This window comes from Neopsephotus bourkii, unplaced genomic scaffold, assembly GCF_033783945.1.
Source record: "Neopsephotus bourkii isolate Nb327-2 ecotype Australia unplaced genomic scaffold, CSIRO-AGI_Nbou_v1 NB_549, whole genome shotgun sequence".
Classification (NCBI taxonomy): domain Eukaryota; kingdom Metazoa; phylum Chordata; class Aves; order Psittaciformes; family Psittacidae; genus Neopsephotus; species Neopsephotus bourkii.
The window spans coordinates 1,850,800-1,877,783 of record NW_026901050.1 but is presented as its reverse complement, the minus strand read 5'-3'; the positions used below and the strand labels follow the sequence as shown (position 1 = coordinate 1,877,783).

At 37.5% G+C, this 26,984-nt stretch overlaps 1 protein-coding gene across 7 annotated transcripts in view; it reads left to right on the top strand.

Moving 5' to 3' along the window:
• Positions 1-24,026, top strand: part of TBC1D5 (TBC1 domain family member 5) — a 403,210-nt gene extending 379,184 nt beyond the window's left edge. For all 7 annotated transcript variants that reach the window (XM_061351052.1, XM_061351053.1, XM_061351057.1 and 4 more), the window contains 4 exons: positions 1,484-1,583; positions 17,908-17,987; positions 18,740-18,916; positions 23,569-24,026. In XM_061351052.1, coding sequence (XP_061207036.1) covers positions 1,484-1,583; positions 17,908-17,987; positions 18,740-18,916; positions 23,569-23,859 — 648 coding nt within the window. In that variant the 3' untranslated portion in view covers positions 23,860-24,026. The remainder of the gene's footprint in view (positions 1-1,483; positions 1,584-17,907; positions 17,988-18,739; positions 18,917-23,568) is intronic.
• Positions 24,027-26,984: the final 2,958 nt, after the last annotated feature.

Sequence of the window (26,984 nt, the reverse complement as noted above, 5' to 3'; positions counted from 1 at the left end):
ACTGGGTTTCAATTACTGGCTAATGATTTCAGAATTTGGTTATGTTATTTTATAGCAAAATACTCAAATGCCAATGCCTTTCCCTATCTTACAGCTGTGCTTGTGGTGCAGTGGTAATTTAAAATTTATGGTAGATTATTTTTTGCAGTCACTAGCTGTATGTGCTGGGAACAGGTTTTCTGCAGGGACATTGCTTGAATAGAAATATCAATGCAGATATGTTTGTATAGGCTGTGACAGAACTGCAGACTTTTGCCAGGCTGGATGTGGTTCTGGCCAACCTGGTCTAGTTCAAGATGTCCCTGCTCGTTGCAGGGGGGTTGGATTAGATGACCTTTGAAGGTCCCTTCTAACCCAGACTATTCTGTGATTCTATAAATGAGGTTACTCATTGAACAAATATAAATTTGCAACATAAAATCAATCCCTTTGAGGCTTACATGGTCAAAGTGTAAAATAAGGTGAGAGTACATTAACATAAGGAAATAGCAAAGAAAAATGTATAGTTTCTGCAGATTGTAAGTGGGAAGAAAAAGTGTGAAGGGAAGAAGGTCATCTTGCAAAATGCTATTGTTAAATTTCTTTCTATTTATCAATTGGTTTTGTATATATGCTGCATTGGTACAAAGTTTCCTTTGCTTAGCTCTCACTCAGTTTCTGAGGAGGTTAAGATAACCTTTAAATCAAGATTGATTCATTCTTTATTCTTGCTGATCAGCTTTGGATTTTTTTTCATTTGAAACACAATTCACACTCTAACGTTCAGCAATCTCCATCAAACAAGACTACATTGGAACTGCAAAACTCCTAAGCAAATTGCGAGACTAAACAGTTATTTTTCTTTTACCTGAATATCTTGAATTCAGTTGCATACTTAAACAAAAAACTGTTTAATACAGTTTGTGACTAAGCTCTGAGGGAACTTTTCCAAAGGAGTGCTGAACTTTCTCTGCAGAATAGTTTTCAAAGTCAAGACTGGATGCATTTCTAAATCACCAAACAATGGAGTTTAAAGAGGAATTCTTAGTGAGGTAGTTCCCATTGCTTAGATAGGGCATGTGGCTAGATCATAATGTTTCTCCTCAGCCCTAAAATCAAAAATATTTTTTAACTCATGTTTTAAATTACTCAATGCTTTTAAATATAACATGATTTAGAGTAATCACCTATGGTACATGAGTTTTCACCTGACTATTACATAAGACTTATAGAGGTGCAGGTTTTTCATGCAGCTAGAGTTGTGTTAACAAACACTGAAACATTAAAACCAAATCCTGTTATTGCCATGAAATGACAAAAGAATATAAAATTATTTTAAGAAATACAGTTGGAAAGTGATTCTTTTTATTTCCATAATTTTCTCAAGATCCAAGGAATAGGAAAAATTAAAAGATGTCTAAGCAAGTCAGGGGTTAGCTTACCACTTTTACTGCATATTATAGAAAGTCAGGGGGAGTTAATGCTAATAATCTGTTAATTGTAGGAGGAGGAATTGGAGGCCCAGATTTCATTCCTACAAGGACAACTAAACGACTTGGAAGCCATGTGCAAATACTGTGCAAAGATGATGAACACACATCTTGGTAAGTGCAGTACTCTCTATTAACCTGTAAATCTTTATGAAAACTCTTTTCATGTTGTATTAGAACAAAAATAGTATTTCTGTAATACAGTACCTAGTATTTTATAAGCCATGAAGAAGATTGAACTGATATACTCAGTTTTCTGTTAATGCTGCTAACCACTGTGTCTTTATGCTGTCATAGTTTCAAACTTGGGAGTATGATATCCACTGATGATGCTAAAAAAAATCATAGAGGCATTGGCATAGATACCCTGTCTGTTTCTAAGACTTTTTGTATTGTAAGGAACGTTGTGGAGCTCACAGCAGTCCCAGAATGATACCTGATGGATGCAGCGGCCATTACATAAAGTTAATACACTTTCATTAAATGTAGCATCTTCACAGTGTATTAATATTTCTCTACCAGGAGGAATATAGTAAGATACAAGTCAATACACTGGGAAAAGAACCAGCAAAGACTCCAACCTAAAATTTGATACAGATCTTGTGAAGTCTAATCAGAGAAAGTAAACAAAAAGCTTCAATCACTTCAGGTGTGAATATGCGTAGATGTGCTTTGATAAAAGCAGCACTTTTAAACTGTATTGAGCTGCACTCCAAAATTTAGTATATTTAATTGTGTGAAAAAGTGTTGTTGCTAAGAAATCAGGGTACAACTGCAGTAATTTTAAGGTTTCTTTACAGCCTGCAACAGTTAAACAAAATCAATACAAATTTAATCTTTCAGTGGATAGAATTAAGTATATGATACCTAAGTTTCCCAGGTCAAAAAGATCAGATGTGAAAGCCGTATTATACTTGTATTTTCATTTTCTTTTTTGTCGGTGCTTTAGTAGCCACTGTTATGACCCTAGGTAAAGCTATAAATATTGTGTTATTTGAAAGTTTGAAATCACAGCCTTCAAAAACCAAGTGTAAACCTCTAACCCCAGCAGCTTTAGTCTGATGTACTGTATTGCTTCTGTGAGGGTGCCATAACAATGATGAGTCTAGAAGCAAGTAAAAGGGATAAATTATGAGCTGCTGAAATGATGGAGAAAAGATTACTGTGTCAAGAAGAAATGCTGAAGATTCCTTCCTTTACGAAAGAAGATGAGTGTTTAGCAGGGGTATCTGTTTAAGTACAAGCATAAGCATTTCACCAGCTACAGCTCTGGACTAGAGATCAGAATAAAACCAGATAGAGATACTGGGAATAGTCTGTCTTTGGGTGCTGGATCCATGAAATGAAAGCAAAGGATTTGTGGCAATATCCAGGTGTTAAATTCTTTTTCCCAGATACATTAGAAAGAGAAACATTTAGTCTAGTAGTCTCCAGTAGTCTCCTGAGAGCATTGTGAAGCCATTTGTTACCCCCTCAAGACAATTAATTCCCTATACACGTGTGGCTGCAGTGTGTACCATGGCACTTCCGTAGTGCTCTCAGAGCCTTCCAGCCTAGTTCCTTCTAAGTCCTGCTATTTATATTTCTTCACAATATCCCTGCATGTCTTGTCAACATCATGGGCTATTAACTTTGTAAATTTGGGTTACACTAATGTGTTTAAATCATATATAGTTTAACAGTTATGCATGATAAACAGAGCACAGGAGAGACTGAGATCCCACCACCTTTCACAGCTTCTGTAGCAAACTGATGAGATTAGATATCCCCAAATTAGCCAGTAGATGATCCCTGGGAAGGCAGGAAGAAAACACCAGGATTTCTGCTGGTCTGACCTGTGCAAAATGCCTTCTGAGCTGAAATCTGTCCATCACATTCATCTGAGCATCACATGCCAGCAGGCTGTCCAAGAAAATGGATTTTCTGTAGCACCACAGAACACCCCTTGAGGTTTATCTCCAGTGTCCATCCACTGCTCAGGGCTTCAGAGAGCAGCAGCAAGATAAACCTTGGAGCAAATCTCTTCACTTCTGGGTTAAAGGAAAAGTTAGCTGGGGCTGCTACTGCACCTGGTCTGATTCTCCCCCAGGTATCTCTTACCCATGAAAATTGCTTCATTGGAGAGACTGCAGAGCAGATAATGTTGAGTTATATGACTCTGCTTGTCATCTGCCCTGACACTTAACTTCAAGGATGTTACTTCTTCCTGTGAGGCTGAATTTTTCTGACTTCATCACTCAGTTTTTGGCTCTTGTATAATTCCTGATAGCAAGGTTGAAAATCCCCATCTAACTTACCGATACACGGTCATTAAGTAGCCTCTCAACACTGTCTTTGCTAGGTAGAACACTTTAAGATTCATTTTCTACGAGTTGCTTTTTGGATCTGATATTTTTTGTGGTCTTCCTTTGAATTATTCAGGGTTTTCATGCGCCTTTTGAAGTGGCTTAATCAGATCAAGATATGCTGTATCAGCACTGGACTCAACAAAGTGGTTACTTAGCAAACAGAAGGTCATCTCTACTCTTACGCGGCATTCTTCTTTTTAAACATTTTTAACACAGTGTCACAGTAGTGCTCTTTGATACAGTGATAATCCATTATGACCTCGACAATTTGATGAAACAGTTTTTTAAACAGAGGTTTTATCCTGTAGGTAAATCAGGAAAAGTTTATTCTTGTATGTTCTCCTTGCATTTCATCATATTAAAGTTCACTTCTTTTCATTTAGCTTTTTAGCTGAATACTTTAGGTAAGTCTGCAATATAGTCCATTTTATTCTGCCCCTCAAACTGAAGGTTTAGCCATCATACATCTCAGAGTTGTCAAAATTATTGATAAAAATAAATGGATAGATAAAATCTGAGGAGCCTTCCAGAGCTAACTCCTTTTACAAAGAGTTATACGGCATTTTTAAGAAATATCAGTAAGTTGGGTTTTAGTTTAAGGCCTGCCTTTTAAATTTTATAAAGTTTAAGGTTATTATTTTCAAAAACTTTTTTTAGGTTGACATTTTAAGCAGGTTTTTTCAGACTTTACTCAACCCGTGTTCTTTTCCCTGTATTGACCACATTATACTTGCAGGTTACTTCTTAATAAAATAATATTCGTTTAAGTTTATAACAGTGCACATCCAGTGACCATTCACAACAGAATTATTTAACAGGCACTATAAATCTGGATATAAAACAAGTACAGAATGTTCTTTTTGCAGTTTCCAGTGAAGCAATTCAGAAATTTTTGGCTGTCTTCTCTCAGGTCCTTTCCCTTACAAGGGGCATCCTGATGACAGTCAGGTGCATTTACTTCATGACAGAAAGGACGTGTATTTTAGCTGAGAATTGTCAAAATGACCACAAAGTCATCTATTCTGTTTTGAATCCCTAGTAATATAGAATGTATTTATATCAAATCCAGTCATACAGAGTATATTTTTATATGATGCCTTTTTAGAAAATAATTTTGTTTAATTAAAAATATCTTCTCTTTGCTCTATAATGATAATCTTTTTTTACCAAGAGCATTTCTATAGGTTTCAGCAGGTATCTGCTAATACTGTATTTTCTTTGCATAAAGCATGAGGAAAGACATCAGGTTTTATTTTGTTCATATATTCAAAGATGCTTTCATTAAATGTTTATCTCCTTCCGTAAATAAACCACACTGTGTACCACATGGCAACGACATAATTAACTGCTTGTAATATCAAGGGATGTTACCATGGGAATGAATGACGGTTCCGAAATACTGCTGCTTAGTGCTATATGTAGAAATTAGAAATAGGTTTTTGATTATGAAAATGGAGGAAAGTCATTCAGTGATTTTTGTCTCCTTCTTAGGGATGTTCATTAGAAATACATACGATTTTCTTTCCCCTCTTCCTTAACCACTGAAGAGCTGCTAAGATGGAATGCCTCTTAATGCCTCCAAGGACAATTACTGAAATTTTTATGTGTAAAATAGCCAAGGATAAAGCAGATTTTACTTCTGTTCCTACCCCTTTTCACAAGCTTGACATACCTTTCAAAAAATACCAAAAAAAAATCCTGTGTTTAATTTTTCCATTAATGAAATTAATATACAGCCAATCTTAGAAGCCTGTCCTGAGGCTTTGTTCTCAGTATAAATGCAGAATATTACTTTGCTGATAGTGAGAGACTATAGTTGCCATAGCTGTTACTGCTCCAGATACATTTTTTGATGTTGCTTTTTCACATACACTGGCCAATTTTAGGAAATAATACTGTCCCTGGTGTATTCCGTAATATGGTAATGTTCTTCAGCATTTTTCTTTCTGATAGCACACATAAATACCTTAAGGCTCAATGATTCAGAAAGCCATAATATACCAGTTAAGTACTGCAGTATTATAACCTGCCATAATGTTATTTACTTTTTGAAGAATTTGGTTGTTTCTTCCTTTCTTTCACTGTGTGGAAATAAAGGCATCAAGTGCATTCAGAAGATTTTCCCTGATAAATGTGACTTCTGTCTGATGCCTTAGAGCAGGTCATGCATAATTTTTCTGAGACACATGCACCCAAATATCAATCACAGGGCTCCACAGTATCTGCTGGAAGGCTCCTCTCTTGTCCTTCATATTTGACATAGAACTGAGTTTGACCTATTAGTTCAGCACGAAGTCAGTCTGGAGGGTCTCAAAGAGCAAATCTTTATGTCCCAGGCTCAAGCCAATACAGCACTGTTAAATAGCAGTTCAAGTGACACCGGTTAATGACACTGCCATCTGACACCATCTGTTATTCTAGTATCTTCAGGGCTTGGGACGTGTCAGCACTGGCCCAGCATTAAAGCACAGCCTCCTAACAAAAAATGAATTGAGACGCTGGGGAAGTAACAGTCCTCCACAGGCAAGTACTAATATGAGACATTGTGAAAGGTGTCTATGAGGTTAGTGGGCTTTTTTCCAGACAGAAAAGTGCTAAATTTTAAAATGTCTTCTGCTTATAAGGGACAGAAGCAATCCACCACTGTTCTCTAAGACAGAAGAACCTACCATTTGTTTCCAACAGAAGCAGAGTTTCAGACCTCCAAGCGTGTGAAAGTTTACCAAATATTACACATGTAGTTAGTACAGGAAGTCTTTTTCATAAGAGGCAATTTAAAGGAACATTGGTTCAGTATTAACTTGGATATGGGGATCTTTATATAGAAACTATTCTTTTTTGATGGGCAATTTATCAGGTTATGAAAGTAGAGAAACTAAGGTCATTCCGTGCTTGCTTTTGCTTAAGGGCAGCAGTATGTAAATGAACAGGTTGCTTCCCCAGCTCACTGAGACTCAGAAGCAATTTAGCTGCTTTCTCACAGCATAGAGCCTCGGCTAATAAGCCCTGTGGACTCATACCGGCGCTGCACAGTTAGCTCACAGGGTTCTGCACAGCAGCCTAGAAATATGTGCAAAGGTACCCAATTACAGAGAAGAAACATAAGTCTCCCAGTTTTATTAACTTCATACTGGTACTCCTGAACTCAAGCAAGCTGCTACAGAGATATTCAGGTGGGTCTCAGAAATACATTGCTCAATATCCAGATTTTTAAATCATTACTTGTCTTGGAGGCAACATTGCAAATACCTCTCGGCTGTCACCCACATCCAGTAATTTTATTCTTAAGCATGCTGGCTCTGCTAAGCCAAAGGAAATAAATCCTTCTCTGAGCTACCCATATATAGGGCTCGTTAGGTTGTCCTTTCGGTGCATTTTCTCATATGACTACTGCTATCTGTAATATGTTGCTATGTCCTTCAGTACATCTCTGCCCCTCCAGTGCGGATTATGTCTTATTTACAAAATGCCCAGAAGTTATGGCATTTGGATGGCATCACAGGATGTATCCCTGCCACAGCCATCAGGCACTGCTGGCAGTTGTAAGTTTCACTTACACTTACTGCCTGGCATCTCCCACACAAACATTATTTAAAAGCCACCTTTTCACTGTGATTATTGCAAACACCATGAGCAAGGATGGAAAAATATAAAAATAGCAGAATAAAAACTTACAAGATGTAGTTGCTAGCTTAATTACAGTTATTTTGTGAAATAGAATCTTTAAAGGCTTAATTAGACTAACTTCATCCATCCCAATTTTAACAGTCAATGCAACTGTTACAAGGATGCATTTCATTGTAAGGATCATTTACACTGAGGAAGGGAGAGGAGAAAGTTGACTTAATTACTAATTATTTAGGGGCTGATATATTGCTCAGTATAGATCTCGATGCAGTACTTGTTAAATGTGTGCAAGATAGTTCTAAATTATTGTTCTATGTATTGTGGTGAGAAGAAAAGTTATGACATTTTTGTAAGGCTAAGATAAAATGGAAATTATTTCACTGCCCTGTGTTCAAATGAAATACTTTAGCATTTGTTGAGGAACTAAGTGCATTATATGAGTTCTCTTATGCTTGGGGCATAAATAAAATAATCCATAGTTTATAAACCCAGTGTAATTAGAAAGGCTGTTAAGTAAAAAAAAGCCACATCTAACATAGCCCTGTGGGTCTAATGCTGAGAATGTTCTTTTGGTCAAGAATAATAATGTAAAATAACCTATAAAACCAGCTTATAAATAAATAACATTAACAAATTTATTAAACCAAATGTAGGAGTGGTTCCTGGGAAACAAGTATTTGTTGCATAGCATGACTTTCAGACTCTCGCTTCTGGTCATGCTATATATATATATATATATATATATATATATATATATCTGTAGGAGGAATAGAACTGCATTTCTTCATGCCCCATGAATTTTAACCACCTTTTTGTCACTTGAGGGTAACTCTTGAGGTCAAAACACACAGTTCAACTGATAGAGAGCTACTTTCTTTCTACAATAACTGTGCCAATCCTGAAAGTCCAGCCGTGGTAGGAACCTACAGATGCTTTCATCCCAGTAGTCTGGGTGAAAATGAGACTAAAATAATGAAGTTTACGCACCCCATCATTACCTTGTTAACAGCTTCCTCTGCAACTTTAAGGGAATTCCTGTTACAATATTTACTTCCATTGGCTTCTTATTCCTTCCATTTATGTAGTGAATAGCTCCTGCTGCTGACACCCACTGACAACCCACCCTTTTCTTCCCAGCATCTCTTAGACATTGGCTTCTCTTCTGATATCAGCTTTAGAGGAATAAAACCTTGTCAGAAGCTAAAATCTGGCAAGTTAATTTCCCCTTTATTTCTGTAACAGGCTTTGGCATTACTATAGCTGAACCTTACCATAAGCACTGGTTTGCTTATTATTATATTCTTTAAGGTCTACCTTTAATTTAAATCATACAGCTATGGTATATATATATGGTTTGTGGTAACAAACCAGGTGAGCAGGGACATATATGTTACTTTTCTTTCACTCTTCCTCTTCGTTCAGCCTTTCACAGTTGCCCATCATGTTTAGAACACATGGCATCGTTAGAGGATGTGTTGTTGAGTAGCACAAAGCTACTCAAATGATCCCAGACAACAACTGTTTTCACTGAAGGGGACTGCAGTAGATAGAATGACTAGGTGACATGGAAAAGTCTCCATCTTCAGAACCGAGCAGCAACAGCATGACTAAACTGTACAGAGGTAGCAAACAGAAAATCAGTTCATTTATCAAATCTGTGCAAGCCATTTGAAAGTGCAGGAACAAAATTAAGGCAGAGGAAAATGGCTTTCCTTTAACATGCATTTCTAATTATTTTTATTAATGTAACTGTAACCACATTTCACTGCTTGGGTTGACTTGCCTTTCAGTTACAATCCAGGCACAAATCCAGCGCTACTGCCAGTAATCCACTCCTAAGGACTTCTGAATAAGTGGTACAAATATGTCACAGGGCTTGCAGTATCTTTTTGTTTATTTTCAAGCCACTTTAAGTCAAAGTCTCTTCTAAGAGGCAAAACAGTTTCATGTGCAAGTCCAGATACTACTGAATAGATCTACTGTACAATTCATTTATTTCTGGCATCCATCTTCTCAGGCAGTGAAACAGAAACTGCAGTCTTCTTAGCCAACACCCAAATACTCTCCATGGATACTTAAAGAGTCTTTAATAGCACAATTCTGATTCTAGGAGTACTGCCACCTCTCCTCACAGCATGTTTGACCCTACTGTGTTCTTCTATACAGTATGTTAGAGACAAGTTTGTGATGAACAGAGAGAACATAATTAATAGACTGAGATTTCTTCGATGAAGGAATAACCACAAGGTAATCATTAAAGTCTGAAAAATTACCAAAAAAAAGTTACACAATACATGTGACTGATTAACACAAAATAGTTTGAATGATGCAGTGAGGTTTATAAATCAGCCCTATTCCCTGTCCTTCTCTTATGGAGATGGTACTTCAAGCGTCTTTGCTATATCAACCTCTGTCCTTAAAGAGAACTAGGAAGCCTGACCCATAATTTGCGTATATAAATTGAAAGCTCCTGTTTTAAACTACGTATTGCTTCCTAATAAAGAGTAGTGTTTAGTTCTTATGCTTTAGCTTTTCTTACAGGCTAGTATAGCTATAGGAAACATACAATTTACCTAAGCAGCAGCCACAATAATTATGCCAGTAACATGTATTGGATGTACATGTTATCTCCTGTGTCAGTATCAGTTTTCTTCATTGATGTTCAGTTTACCTCAGAAGAAACAACTATCCAAGACTTAAATCATGGGTACTCCATAGATTTTAATCTGAAATAAGTTGCAGCATCTTTTTTTTTTTTCTGAATGGTAGCAGAATTTCACCAGAGTCATAGCACAGAAAACTGAATGTTATGGTTATTAACCAGGTAAATATTTAAACAATTTAATATTGATGTACCTGATCCAAAATGCAGAAGTTGTCTGAGGAGTTAATGTACATTCTTTGACCCTCAGTCTTTCAAGAATAAAATATGCAACCATAGCCTTTTATAATACAGTCTTTACAGTGGAAAAGAGCATAAAATGCAACAGGGTATACTTCACTTAACATATATAAATAACAAGGTGCATAATGTTTAACATCACGTGAGTTTCTCCACACAGCTAACTGGAATGAAATAATTTGTATGCCTCATTGTTTCCAGAAGTCCTCAACATAAGCAGTTAGGTTGACAGAACAGTAGAAACTAGTAACTGCAACAGTGTTTTTCATACAGACAAGGAAAGCTAAACAGTGGTCAGTTAAAGGAAAATACATGGTGATACATTCAGAAGTATTTATTAACACAGGTTGAGATAACATCATAATTCTAGACTGGATAAAATGATCTGATGGAAAAGATTAAAAACAGGTTTCACAGTTTGTTGTCATTTATTCTATATATGACATGCATCATAGAAAATCCCTTAAGACTGTTTTGAATGGCATTTCAGTAATTTATGAATGTTTGCTTTCAAAACGCTCAATCTGTCCAGGCTTTTGTGTCGTATTTACTGCAGTGGTATTTGAGTAAATAATTCTGCTTGTAAAATCAGAAACACTTGGAATGAATTCAGCCATACAAGGAGAAAACCTTGTATTTTCAAAATCCCTACATGATATACAGTAACTGTCTTTTACACAACTATAGCAATTTTAAGGTGTAATGTCTGCAATCTATTCCAGTATGAAGCATAGAGTTATGGAATCATTCAGGTTGGAAAGGACCTTTAAGATCATTAAGTCCAAGGATAAACCTAGCATTGCCAAGTCCACCACTAAACCATGCCCTTAAGTACCACATCTACAGGTCTTTTAAATGGCTCCAAGGATGGTGACTCAACCACTTCCCTGGGCAGCCTGATCCAGTGCTTGGCAACCCTTTGGGTGCAGACATTTTTTCTGTTATCTGATCTAAACCTCCCCGATACAATCTGAAGGCCATTTGCTCTTGTCCTACAGTTTGTTACTTGGGAGAAGAGATCGACACCCACCAGAATCATTTAGATCACAAGGAAGTGAAAACTTATAGTTTCTCCCTAGGAAAAGTTTTAATTTCTTATGGCTATTAAGTTTGTCACTTCCACAGAATGAATTTGCTTTTGCTTGTCACTTCACACCAGAGTAATTTTTCTATTTCTAGTGAATGTAAAAAGCAATAGGAAGAGAGCAATTCTGGAAGAGGAAAGAGGAGAAAAAAACTTGCTTTGAACTTTAAGAAAAATATGTTGCTTGGAAGTTCTCAGAGGCTGGTGGTGTTCGTAGTCATGGGTAAAGACCTCTAGTGAGCAGAATGGAGATGGGGGAATATGGAGCACATAAAACAATAGCTACTGCACAGATGTCATTTGTATTAACAGTGATCAGTACTATGCATTTATGTAAGGAGTGTGGGGTGATACAGTCTATCATCACCATGAGGGCCAAAATTACTTCAAAAAAATTAGCCCTCATAGGAAGGTCAAACTCTGTCACCTGCCACTATGGGAGGCACAATGCCTGTGTTCTTTTATATTCTCTTTGAAAGCACAGGACATCTGGGAATACACTCTTGTCTTGGTACTGCCATGGACATAAGGTGTATATTAAACAAACTTTGGTTATCATGTGCAAATTAGAGTTGATAGTTAAGAATTATCTTGCCTTTGAGCAAGGGATGGACAAAACAGTTTCATGACCCTACCAACTTCATTTTCTCTACATGAGTGATTCTGTGCATTGCCGGAGTTGATGGTTGGTGACTTTTTACCACATATTTCTCTGATGTCACAAGCATTACTATGCATTAAATATTGATAGAGTGCTGTGGCTCCACATGAGACATGAATCAGAAGTAAGTACTATATAAATACATCATTTATATTAAAAAAATAAAGAATTGATACTTCACAAAGAACTTAATACTTGAGATTAAGATCTTTAAATTCTTTAGCAGTCAAATGTTACCGAGTGATGAATTTAATTGCTAATTGTTTCATGCAAAATTGTTAAAGTAAGAGTTGACATTCACAATGAGATAGATAATAGAAAGTTTGGCTACTTAGTGATGTTGCCTTCGTGAACACTTAGATTGCAGACTGCATTGTTTGAGAAGAAAATTTAACTCCTTGTATTTGTATTTTTAATGCTGGCAAGGAAATGCAGTATTTGAAACACCCTGAGCTCTATTATTAGTATCAGTACAGTGCAGTCTTCCTAGAAAGACCACAAACCACTGTTAATTTTTAGATTTTCTGTGCAATTCTAAGGAGAGAGCACATTTTCCTGCTCAGTCAGATCAAGTTCAGGCAGGAGCCAAGTATTTGTTGTGAAAAGAAAAATTGGTTTTCAGAAGCTAAATTGCCAGTCCATCTTTTCAGCTCTCTAATGTTGGTGAAAAAGCAGCCTTGCTGTCTGTGCAGAAGATGCTGGAATCATTTTCTGTAAACCATGATTGCATAAACATGATCATACAGAAGGACTGGAATATGAGACCACAGAGTTGACTTCACTTTGACATCTCTGAGAACCTTGGAATTGTTTTGCTTTCCTTCTTTTGAAAAACAAAGAGGTGAAGTAATATGCTCAGTTCTACCTTGCTTACTTACTACTTACTTACTTACCATTACACTGGTAATGAGAAAGCACTTTTGCATTCTGAGCTTGAGCTGTCCTCTCAGTAGTGGAAGGCAAGGGTGAAAAAAGTCAGTGGGATTCTGGCACTGTTGATGGCTCACAAGTCATTGATCTGGAACTAGTAGTAGAAAGGCAGCATTCATAATAAAGCTTGCAGCTATTTCAGGTTAGCTTCTCTCAGCAGAAATCATCTTCCTGGAAAGGCCCCACAGAGACTGGCTTAAAATAGTTATCATTAGGAAAGAGATGCACTGCAAAAAGGCAGTGTTACTGAAGAAAACAACCTAAGAGAAGAAGGAGCTTAAAGTTATTCCTGGATTCAGTCTCCTCCACCTCCACCTGCTGCCATGTCAGGATAATGGTAGGTCCGTGTTGTGCCTTCATCCTTCTGGGCCGTAGCTCTTTATATCTCCTGCTTCTCTGGTGGAAGGGAAAAGGTACGGGTCTGTCTTCTAGATGGACAGACATGAAGGGATCACTACTTGACACATTGTTTTTTCTGTGTTTTGTAGAAGAGAAGAACAAGAATGCAATCATTTGCATGGTACTCTCTGTAGTTATAAATGGCTTTAAAGTATGTAGAGGCAGCTGATCATGGTCTCTCTGAGGAAGTAGTTATTGATTTACTGATTTAATATCTATAAAACTTAAATGAATCTGCTCATTTGACAGTAAGTACCCAAAATTAATTCTAATCAATTATATAAAATGCATCCCTTGGGCTGTGAATCCTGTTTGAGGGCAGCATAGTAGTAGGCAATGTTGCTGACTTCTGAAGAGAGCAACTGGGTTTGCAGCTTCAGTATTTCTGAGGCTTAGTCAAGAGTACAGTTAGGGTATGACAGTTCATTTTGTGAAACTTAGAGGTCTGTTAGTACTATGTTGAAACAAATCCAGAATCATGTAATGGCTGTCTGGGATCTCCTACATCTCACAGCAGTGCTCCCACCACCAGATGACAGGTTGCAAAATTCACCTTTTGTTTTCCTCTGGTAAGATCTCCACTGAAACAGAAATATTTTCTTTATCTGCAGAAAGCATTTGGCATCAACTAAATGAAATGTTGACGAAAGAAAAAAAAGCAAAAAAGGTAGCCAGAAATATTTGACCTTAGCCTCAGTCTTCTAAGTACCATAGGATTTTGTTAACTTTTGAATGACAACAGCTAAAATATATACAGCAGAGAATCAAACTGTATTCAGCTTTGAATAATCCAGAAATCATGTAATCAGTTTGTTTGATTAATTGTATCAGTGTTTGTTTTACAGGTAGGAAGGTGTTTTCAGTTCTAATTGACGTATGAGGGGTTTTGGGTTTTCTTTTAATAGGTATGAAGATAATAGTTAAAGCTGTGAGGTACTGATGAGCATCAGGTAATGAAAAAGAAGTCAATATACAGCCAATTCATTTGTATAGATAAAGCACAGTAGCATCTCCTGTGATATAAGAAAAATTAAATTATACATCTCAGCTTAATGTAAACGTCCTTCAGCTGAGTGATATCATATCAAATATGCTTCCTAGCACTCTTAAAAGTATTTCTAAATACAGGGTGTCTTTTGACATTCAGAAAGGTAAAACAATAATCTTCTGACTGCACTTGAGAGCTTAGTTTCCCAGTTTGCCTCAGCAACTGACTGCTCTGTGAGGTCCCCCAACAGTGGGAAAAGGTTTGGATGAAAGTCCCTCAGGTGAGAACTGCTGAACCCTGGCACAGCCATTCACAGGAGTGCAGCTGTGTCGCTATGTACCAGGTCACTTGCCATCCCCCTTCTTCCCACCTCTGCTTCCAGTCCACATGAATTGCTAAAGGTGGTCGCAGCAGGAGGATGTTATCAAGGAGGCACTCGTGCAAGATCACATTGCCTGTATGCTTCTCTCTTCTAAGGATGGTTTTTAATTCGTCTCTACTCGTAAGCCAGGGAAAAAGGATGAGCACTGATAGATTTGGGTTCCCTATTTATCACTTGTTTGATAGATAATAAGCTGCATTCAAAAGGGATAAGGTAGTAGATTATAGAAGCCATGTGTAGCTAAAGGGCACATTTAAGAAAAATCCATTGCCAATTCCACAAGGAAACTTATATTCTGTTTTATTGTACTACAGAAAGACATCCCAGTTTATGCCCTTATGTCACAACTGTTACTTACTGTGAGAAGGGAGGAGTGGCTAATTACAGTGATCTTCGTCTTTGGGCATTTCTCTAGGTTAAGTGGAAGTGTGGTCTTTGAGTCCCAAATTGTGTCTTAGAACAAACTCCAAGTGGAAAATTTTCCAAAATACATTTTAGTGCTTTTAACTGATTAAAAATAATATTAAGACATATGTCATACTGTACTTTACTTTAAAGATACTGCAAATTGAAAGGAAAATCTTAAAAGTGCAATAGTTCAGTATTAGAAAATTTTGCTGTATTTCTAGCCTTTTCTCTTCTAATGTTTTTCCTCTGAAACTAATTTTGAAATCTGTCATTAATCTTGCTAAAATAAATACGTGATGGTACAAACATTTTCATTTATTTTTACTGCTGGCAAACTGTTACAGTTCCAGTCCTAAGTTCTTAGAAGTTTCTGACTGTATTGCCTCTTCAAGCAATTACAGCTGGTTTTTGTAGCACTGATAGATTCTTTTCCATTTTTTTTAAATACAGACTTATAAAACATCTCTAAGAAACAGAAATAATAGTAAATTATTTCCACATCATGTAGAATGCCTTTCAGCTTTTGTTCTAGTGCTCTTATTTTCCTGAGTTTTAGATTTCTCTCATTTAGCTTTGTCAGGTTAGAGTTCTGTTCTGAATTATTTTCTTGGTCCATCTGCTTAGTCAGTATGCATACCATAGTTATTTAATATATGGTTTTAATTTATGTGGGGATCAAACACTATAGAAATGCTTTTCTTTCTAATGCCAAGAAATGGAAAAGACGGTTGAATTCAGTGATTCAGGCTGTGATTAAGCATTGCTTTCCTGCCTCTGAAGACTGAATTTCTTATGTTTTGAGTTCTGAACATTTTAAAAGGTAGAAAATCATGCATTGTTTGTTGAACAGTGGAAATTAGGATCTAAAGTATTATTTTATAAGTAAATATTAATATATTTTATTTGCCAAATTGAGACAAGACCATCTACATATAAGATATAAAAAGGCAAGTAAAATGTTGGATTTATCATGCTTTCTCTCAATTCATGATGCTATGCATTTGTGGAAAGATCTGGTTTTATATTATTTCTAGCCTTCAAATGCAGTGTCTTTCTGATGTAAAATTTATATTACACATTGTTTAATTGTACTAGGTTTGTTGCAGGACACTGCCTCTGTAATATGGTAAATAATGAGCGCTGTATAATGTAAACATGGATCTCGTTCAGATAGGCTGTTTATGCAATGAGGTGTCCTATAATCTCCACTGTTGCTCTTAACCTTGTTCATACCACCTTTCATGGACTCTTGTCATCTACTGCCTTTCATGTCTCTGGCCCCTTTATTCCTTCTATTTTTCAGACTGCTTCTTTAGCAGTTCATTTACTTCTTGGATCCCGTCTCCTCTTTGATCTTTCCATTCTTCATTTATATCTCATTACTGTTTTCTACCCCTAACTCAATTTCAAACTTATGTGTTTATATGTGGGTTTTAAATTCACCTCTGTACTTTTAATCTCTCTTCTTATCCAGTCTCCTACATCTCATTCTTCTGCTATCTATCCTGTAAGCACAAAACTTACACCAAATTGCTCAGTGCTTTTACTTGAAATATCATGTTGGCAGTGTCATCTTATCCGTCCTTGTCAGCATAATCTGTGACAGTAGTTTTGGCTTTTCTTTCACTGGTTCAGGCCCTGAACATGTAAGATGTTTTTAAAAACAAACGCAATGCAGGCGTGGATTAGTGATACAAAGCTCTAATTGTGAAGCACCTGGGATACAGATACTTATGAGCAGCGAAGCACTGTTCCCAAATAAGCATCACTGAGGGATTTGGGCTCAGCTCTGTATGCATGTACGAAGATGGGAGTGGCACAAAAGAGGATCCTGTCATTTTCAGTTGATAGATATTGACTCATTCTGTAAATCTATCACTAGGAATCTCTGCTGATCTTAAAGAGGAGGAAAGTAGGAAATAGGAGGCCTGACATAGTTTAAATAGTCTGCAGAGCTATTGGAACTATAGTTTCTCTGGGCTGGTTTGTACTGCAGCATTGCCTGACATTTCCCTGACACAGGGAAGACCACCATAGGTCCAGCTCTCATGTGTTGGCCAGCCTTCAGCCCTGACTCCTGCAAACACCATATACCATAGTATTGCAATGCATCCTTGGAGGACAGCTCTATAGTCTGGAGTCTTCTGAAGTGGCAGCACCGCACTGCTCTTTCTGTCAAATAAGTTTTGCTTAGCCTTGGGTCTTTTACCTGAAAGAAGGGATTGGAAAAAGAATTAAACTTTTTATAGTTTTTAATAAAGAAGAAGTGTGTTCTAGCATCTGCAGGGTCAAGATGAAGATTGCCACTCTCGTACCCTAAACCTTCCTGTGAGTTGCAGCAGATTCCTGTAAACGTTATTGAGTGCTTTCCAGAGTATTTGCAGGTTCAAAGACATGTGTAACTCTGATAGCCACAGAGGCTGATGTTTTCTTCTAAGGGCCAGTAGAGGCCTGAGTCCATTGGTACACTGGGGCAGCGCAGCAGAAGTCCCACAACAGCACAGTGTTGCTGGAGACCTGCTGGCAGCAGTGCCGGGCTAGGGCTGACCTCACCTCCACAGCTAATAAGGTTGCCAGCCTCTAGAGTGTGTGCGACATTGTGTTTGCAGGGTTTTGTTTCGAGCAGAAGGCAGCAGTAAGTAGGCAGCACATTAGAGCTTATTTAGGGAATTTTCTCTCCGTAACTTCTTTTTTCTTTTGATGTTGCAGGAAATATTCAGGAAGTCATATTACAAGAACGCTTGGAAAAAGAAGATGAAATTCTGGTTTCCTTGGCTGGTTTGAAGCAGGTATAACTATAGCTCAGCTTAGCCCTCTTCAACCCTTCAGTGCTATTAAACCTTTCTTTTATTTCTCCTTTTTCATTCTTTTAGTATACTGCCATTTTGTCTTGATGTTACTAATACCAATGCATTGAGCATTCTGGTGTACTTTATCCAAAAAGGTAAAACTCAGTTATAAAGAGGTCAAATGACTTGCACTCTTGTTTGCTCCCTGGAAAGTTCTGGAGGCCTTGGACCAGAACTGAGGCAGTGCAACAGTGCATTCTGGACTTCAGCCACACCACTGACTTCTTAATGCAAAATGTACATGCTAGGCAATAGATATGCCTATTTCCCCAGTATTTAAATGTGCCAACACTGGAATGTCATTGAATTAAAAGAAAAGATACTATGTACATAAAATGAGAATGCTGCCGAGCATCTGTAGCTCTGATTATACTGCCCTCTGCTCCCTCAAAATACATTTTATGAGGAACAGTGTGACAAATCTTAAACGTGTAATGAGGTAGGGCATAATCTAAACAGTTTCATTCTCTTTAGATTTCTTGGAAAGTTGCTTTCCAGACTCTGATACAACCACATTTCACTGATACTTGTTTCTTTAACCAATATAGATAGAAATATTGACTTGTTTCCTAGTTCTTCAAAGCAAATATTTTGGGGAAATGGTATATAAAAACATACTGCACAGAGCTTTAAAAACATACAATTCCTCCAAATTTCTGAATTACATTCTTCCCTCTCTCATCCAACAACAGATCAAGGATATCCTGAAAGGTTCATTGCGTTTCAACCAGAGTCAGTTGGAAGCTGAAGAAAATGATCAAATCACCATAGCAGATGATCACTACTGTTCCAACAGTCAGAACAAGGGGACAGGTGATGCCCTAAAGGGACCTGTTATGACAAAGCAAGAGTTCATCTCAGAACAACAGGTAAGATAAAAACATCTCAAACAGGACACTAGTGGAATTAGTCTTATCATTTTTGGAGGCTTCCTTTAGCATATCCAGACTTTACTAGGGAACATACCAGCATTCCTGATACATATGGTTAAAGGTGTCCCTCTAGCCATTGTCCTACTCCCACCAATTATTTTTATTGTAGCCCTATGCTCCACACACGGATATTAAAGGTTTATTCAGTGTTTTGGGCAGGGAGGATTCTTCTTTCAGATTGCTGGATCACAGAATCGCAGATTGATTTCCCACAGAAAGATGTAAAAACTGGAGTTAAATGTTCCCATATCAGATGTTCTTATATGATTGTTCTCATTGTCCTTGTCCTCCAGAATCTATTATATAAGAGTTGATTAACTGCATTGCAGTGTATTCATGACCAGTGTCGAAAAGGAAATAGCAAGGAGGTTACTTTTACCTTCTACACCATTGTATTGACTTTCTTCTTGAATCAGTAAACAATGTTTTCACATACAAAGCACACAGTCACAGGAAAAGTTCACACACAGAAAGAAGTATTTTCTTTTCATGTTAAAAGGTCACTCCCTGGCTAAGACTCAGTCTGACTCAAATGTGATCTTAAAGACAAGTACTTTTGTATACAAACATTTCTGTAGTGGATTTGAGTCTGTTAGCCCACTGCCGATACTCACACTTGTAAGTCAGTGGTAGCACTTTGACCTCAGTATTGAAGTGAGTCTGCAATCAGTTTACTTTCATTAAGTTTACTAAGGAACTACGAGAAATAATTTTTTCATTTTCAGATAATTACACACAGTTCCCCTGAGTTAGAATACTCTATGTAAAACATATATTTTAATTGTATTTCTCTATTAGAAGCAATACTGAGGTTTTCTTGCTTTAATTAGTAATGGCAGGTTCAAAGAGCAAAGCTTTGCTAGGAAGTTTCCACTGCTTGTTTAGCTGTTGTCATTACAGTCACTACTTTCTGCCATAATAGAACCATAGGTTAAACTGTTGTAGTGCATTGGAGTATTCATATAATGACCTCCTATTTTTGCCCTTTATCTCCTAGCATTTTATACAAATTACATTTTGCTTTCTTGCCAAAATGGCAACTAGTATTTTTTTTAATGACTTGGATTTATTCTAGAACATGGAAGGTAGAATGCCATACAAAATGACAGCATCCTGTATGAGTGTGTGCAGACCCTACTCATGCTGGAGAAGCCCTTACTCAGATGCTGATCTAAAACACATGTCACTGGGTGGAGGCACTGGGGGCTTTGCCCTTGAGTATTGAGAGTAGAGCAGATGAAGCCTGGTTTGCACAGGTTTGGGTTTTTTTTCCAATGGAAGCATTGGGATGATATATAATGAGGTCAGGTCTTATCCCAGAGTGAGTTAGAGTATATACATCCAACCCCAGGAAGTAAGGTGTCTGCGAGTCCCACAGTTTCAGAGGCTGCTATTAAAACAAATACAAGCAACATGAGTAGTTGTTGTTGGGCTCCTGCAGAGCATGGTTTCAGCACTGCATGGTCTACACTTGAAGTTTCCAATACATTGATACGGATTAGCCTTCTCTTATCTTCTTCAAGTTCCAATTATGGTAATGAACAACAGCCCCCTTGACAGAAAAAAAAGGCAAGTATTAGAGTGAGAAATGGCACTCCAGGAGGACTGTTAGTATCCAGAAAATCTGTGCTGTTTCTGAGCCCATTGTCTTTAACGACAGTGTCTAAAATCAAATGAAAAGAGGAGAGTTCTGCATCCCTTTTAATAAACAGGAAAATAAAACTGCTGAATTTAGTGGGCTGTGACATTCAGCTGTTAATTGATGGGGTCAGTTGTTGGTGCAAACTGGGCCTCAGCCCAGACTGTTAGCTCTGCTGCAGAAAACGGACTGCGCTGATGCCCTGGGTCAGGTTAGGAGAATTTACTGAGAGCTGCAGGAGCATTAAAAATCAACCATTTCTAGACCATTTAATGCATTTATTGGTAAATAACTTGTACCGTATCTCAGTTTTCTGTGACTTTGGTAATGCGTGTAATTCTGTTTGATGTGACTTACAGAGACTTTTCTCTGGTGGAATTATACGGATATTTTCTAGGACAGATGAAAAGTTACAGGTGTAGCTATTGTGTAATCGAGATTAAAATCTGGTCTTTCATTCTTGGTTGTTATATAAGTATAAATTATTTGTCATCTTTTACTTTTTAAAAAAGTGCTTTTCCTCTTCTTTCCTCAAAATCCCTTCTGGAAAGTGAGGATAAGGATACAGTCCTTCTTTAGAAAGCTGCAAAATTAGAAATGCAAAAACAGAGGGTAAAGGCTCAAAGAAATAGGACGGGTTTTTGAATGTTTGGCTTTGGAGCAATGCACAGTTGACAAACAGAAGGCTTCTGTTGCTAAATAATGAATGATAATTAACACATTATCTTGCCTTTATGTCTGTTCAAAGAAGGAGGCAAAATGAGCTGCTGTTCTTCTAAGCTTTCTGAATTGTATCCTTACAGTTAGTTTTAACTCATTCACAGTATGAGGGCAATTGAAATAACTCTGGTCCTAGTAGCTGATATTCATCAGGAAAAATGTTTGGAGAAGCCATATGGCAACGGGCGTAAGGTTGTTAACTTTCAAAGCTACTGGAAGTATAATTCTGTCATTTTTCATTTATTCAGTAGTGGCAGCAGATGGGAGAAAACATGGTTCACGTCAGCATGAGTTTCCTGAAACAGAAACAGGCAGAAGAAGAAGGGAGGAGGTTACCCCTGGAAATATCAGTACCAAAATACCAGTGCATGCCAGGGATAGGTAAACATTTATGGGAGGTCCTTTTACAGCATTTTGGAGTCATTTTTTGTGCCTCAGTGCTTCTTTGATAGTTATGTGAGCTATGGATCTCTTTAACTGAACCAAGTAGTGTGGGTAGAATGAAAAGTAGTGTTGGAAAGCACAACTGTAATGGCAAGAAATTGGGATGAGTAGTTTTCTTTCCTTTCCCTTTATTAAATGGCAAGGAAGTGCATTTTAAGTGCATTCTGAAAGCAGAATTTAGGAAACTGCAGCACCGATACAAAGTGCTAATGATGTAGGGCCTTTGCTGGTGCTCATTTCTGAAAGAAAGATACCCAGTTATCATCCTTGGGGTACCAGCCAGGAAAATACTGAGCTTGCTGAGTGAGTGTGTCACTCGGTAACATCCGTGTCACCCTGTGCAAGATGGAGCCATCTCAGATGTGAGCGCTGCGAGGTCTGAAATCACCTGATCTTGATGGCTTAGAATAATAAAGTGTGTAACTTTGCAAAATGAGATTGTACCGCATTCCCCGAGAGCTTTTAAATAGAAGTGTGGAAAGAAGCCAGGTGAATTATGCAACACTGGTTGTTTAAAGGAATGTATATTTCTGTTGTACAGGACTGGGGTGAGATATGAAAGTACTGAAATTTTGAATACGGCATTTAGAGCTCCCAAAAAAGCTTCACCTGGCCCTGTCTTGTGGCTGCACTGGATTCCTACAATACTGTGCATCTACTAACATGTGAACCTCATGATGTTCAACAAGGGCAGGTGTAAGGTTTTGCTCCTGGGTCAGGGCAAGCCCTGGTATCAGGCTGGGGCATGAAGTGATTGAGAGCAGCCCTGCCAAAGAGGACCTGGGGCTACTGGTGGATGAAAAACTGGACATTAGCCAGCAATGTGCACTCACAGCCCAGAAGGCCAATCATATTATGGTCTACATCCAAAGGAACATGGCCAGCAGGTCTAGTGAGGTGACTGTGCCCCTCTGCTCTGGCAAGTCCCCACCTGAAGTACTGCATCCAGTTCTGGATCCCTCAGTACAGGAAAGACGTGGACCTATTGGAAAGGATTCAGAGGCCACAAAAATGCTCAGAGGGGTGAAGCACCTTTCCTATGAGGAAAGGCTGAGAAAGTTGGTGTTGTTCAGCCTGGAGAAAAGACTCCAGGGAAGGCCTCACTGGTGCTTTTCAGTACTTAAAGGGGGCTTATAAGAAAGATGGGGACAAACATGTTAGGAGGTCCTGTTGTGATAGGACAAGGAGTAATGGTTTTAAGCCGAGAGAGGGTAGTTTTAGACCAGGTATAAGGAAGAAATTTTATACAATGAGGATGAAAGTTGTGGCCCAGAGGTTGTAGATGCACCATCCCTGGAAACATTCAAGGCTAGGCTGGATGGGGTTCTAAGCAACTTGATCTAGTTGAAAGTGTCCCTGGTTATTGCAGAGGGGTTGATCCCTTCCAAACCAGTAAACAATTCCTCAAAACTACTTCATGAATTACTACAGAAAACTAAGAGCAATGCGAATATGATTACTGAAAATCCTCATGACTAATATATGTGTTAAATGCCTAGCTTCTGTGATCATTGTGTGGATTACTGTGATGATGAAACACGTAAGACTGCTATGCCCAGTAATGTATCATTAGTGTTATGTGTCATGCTTTTATAAATAACAAATAAATTATTTCATCCAAAGCTAATACCCACTTTATTTTTTTTTCTTCTTGATTTGGGCATTGCTACTTATGAATAATGATTATACCTTTATCCTACTCCCATATCACTGACATGCATCATAAACCTCATTTAGTGGTAAAGTGGTACTAACTTGAATTCTTTTTTGTGCCAATGTCTCACAGACTACGACTGATTCAAGCACTAGTGAAAGCAAGACTGCTGATGACTATATTATGGTTTCCAAAGAAGAGGAAGGAAGTAGAAGTACTGTCCCAGAGCCAGCACAATCCCTTCAGGCACACAAGGAGGCAGTGGTGAAGCCAGAAGCTCCTTCTCGTTCTTTGATATTCTCTGATCCACTGATGGGGTCCATTTCAGCCTCCTCCAGCAACCTGAGCTCCAGCCCTGATGATGACAGTAGTAATAACAGCAAAGATTCTGATTTCGCTATTGTCAGCCCACTGGACATCTAAAGAAACAGGTTGGAGGAGTTTGCAAGATTAATTGTTACAAATCAACGCAGAATCCTGTGATTGCATGGGCTCGATAATTCTTTGGATTAGAAGGACAGAAAATAGATAAAGGGAACCCATTCAGCTGCCAAAAGCCTAAATTTAAAAAAAAAAAACAAACAAACAAACAAAAAAAAACCTAAACTTAATAAATTTGCAAATTTTCCAAAAAGAGTAGACACCTTTTAATAACTGCCTTAAATAAAGACCCTGTAAATCCCTGTTCTAATATACAGTTATTCTTAGTTATATGCTTATCTTACTTAGAACCTTTGTTACAATAGAACTGTTGCTTTCCCAAAATATAGAATAGTATGTGCTAGGTATCATAATGGATTAGAAAATGTGTAGAGACTTGGCATCAGACCTGAAGCAGCAAAGACAAGCTGGATTTAATATCATCCTTTTACAAAATGTGCTTGACTGGGTTTTCTGAGGAGAAAAAGGTACTGTTTCTTTAGAGACTGTGATTAGAGAAGTGGGGAATGTATATGAGAAAGATTAAAACTATCACCCTTGCAGTAAGCTTGTTCTCAGTTGAGGAATCCTAGTTTCTTCATTTTCATCTGGCAGTAGCCTGAGGAGTGTTTGAAGCAGAGGTTTGTGTAGTTGTTCCTCAGCGCTGTCTTACAGGAGAGAGAATGTGTGACAAATTCCCTGAGAACAGGGACCTATACAACGTATTATTTCCTTTTGCCTACTTTTTTCCCCTTGTGAGGTCACAGTTTGCCTTGTTCCTTCTTTGTATCTCCTTTTACTCCCCCTGGCATGAATTATTTTTTATTTTACTGAGACTACCATGGTTAAAACAGTAGGTGCAAGGGAAATTACAATATTGCGTAGTGTAGGCCTCAGCCAGCTGAACTGCAACTAGCTTGAGTATGGTAACTTACCAGGGAAGGGTGCAAAGTGAAATGAAATGCTCACAGTTAAAAGCACTTTATATCTCATTGCTAGTATCCTCTGTAGACTCTGTTTACATATATTCCTATATGATTTCCATATTTCAAGAAAAGCGTAACGGTGCAGCAGTGTTAACCAACAGAAAGTTTCTAAATAACCCTAGAACTTGTTCTTCTATGAAAAAAGGGTATTTCTTTCCAATCAAGTACATAGTACATCTAAGAACAGTTTTTTCAAGCTGATGGGGGGTTCCCTATAAACTCTGTTGGAATTCATAAAAAGCAAGCAGTGGTAAGCAGACACCTCCTCTTGTAAGACCTAGACAGAGCTAGCCTGACGAAGGAAGGCTAGACTCATTCTATAACAGCATCAAAAGAAATTGTGTTATTTACTTTTCAGATACATTACACCATGCACCAACTTCGTAATTGCATGGCAAAGCTTGTGTTTGTATGGAGTTAAGAAATGGTAGTTACTTGCTGCTTAGTCTGTAATTGTAAATCAAGTACTGTATTCCAAAGATGAGGTGACATGTAGTTTGCTGGTCTTAGATTTCACAAGGTTTGTGCTAGTGACTGAATTGAAGAGATAATTGGAATGTAATTACATGGTGGCTGCCATATTCCTTACACCTTCAAAAAATGATGTGTAGTCCTTCTGAGATTATTTGTGCCTTGTTATATGATAAAATACTAGAATGTTATGAGCAGGCATAGCATGATACCTCTCTGCAACCGTGATATGAACAGTCAGATGAAAGATCTTAAATGCATAACATTTCAGAGAGGAATTTATTTTGGTTTAATTTTAAGCTTCATTTAAAGTCACTTTGGAATTCGGCATGCATGCCTGTCTTCAGGTTTATTTTATTTCCCTGAGTTTGCATGAATGCCAGGGGATTAGGTGGGCTGTTGATTTATTTAGGTCTTTCAAGATTTTCTAGCCTTAACGCATTCAGCAAGGCTTGTGCCACACCACCAACAAAGGGGAATCTGTTCAAGAAGTACCTATGGAAAGAGGAAAGAAATATTCTGGGGACAGAGAGAAAAGTTTTATATTCTGTGACACATAAACATTCAAAGATTCCAATACTTTGGCAGGGGAAATACTTTTACTTCTTTTTTATTTTTTTAAGCATCAGTCTTTTGATTTCTGTTCTGGTTGCTTGTTTCAGGGATCACATTGCTATTTTTTTGAACAGTCTCATTGCCAATGGAAGAGTGTGATTTGTACAGTCCTTTTATTTTTGTAAGTTAGTTGTATCTTTAATATTGCATATTTTAAAGCAGTCCTAAAAGTTTATAAAGATTTTGTGAGTTTCTGAGAAGTTTTCACTAATCAGTGAATACCGATGAGCTGAATGCCTGTCATGCCATGGGATATGATAAAAATCTTCATAAGCAGAGACATAATTATACAAACAAGATGAGAGTGATTTCCAGTAAATCAATTTATCTGCTTTGGTTATACCATGTCATTCCACATCTCAAATATATCTGATACTTGATCACAGTGCAGGGGTACTTAGAATTTTGTACATTCATTAAGTTTGAAACTTCTCAGTTAGACAAAATGTCAAGTCATAACCCTGTCTTGTGTTATGTTAAAAATTCCAAGAAAGAAATTGTCATTTAAAATACAAGATCAGTCTTTTTCTCTGAAGATGACCTACTCGTAATATTAATGGATAACAATAAGCAGATAGAAAAATTATATTCATTGCAATTTACTGATGAAAACTAATATGGGATTAAGATATGTATCTGAGACTGTTGTAATGTATCTCGCATCTGTAGTTTATGACTGTTTAAAGTCTCTTGCATGTCATGTCATTTGTATGTACTGCAGAAAGGCAGTATCGTATTTTCACTGGGTATTCATTTAGTCGTGGAACTTTGTGTCTTTAGTCTGGAAGAACATCTAGTCTGCTTTATTAAAGAAAGAATTAACAGATTTTCTGTGCTTGTGCTGTTTTCTCAATAGGAGGGAAAGCTTTTTGACTGAAAGACTGGAAGTGTGAATACTGAGAACAAGAGTAGTTAAAAACTTTATAATTATCCCATTATCTCCATAAACACAAATATTGTCAATATTTCAATCAGATTTTATATATATGATCCAGAAAATAAAACTACCTTCATTTATATCAGCCAAACAACAGAAAACTTTTCTTATTTTACCCT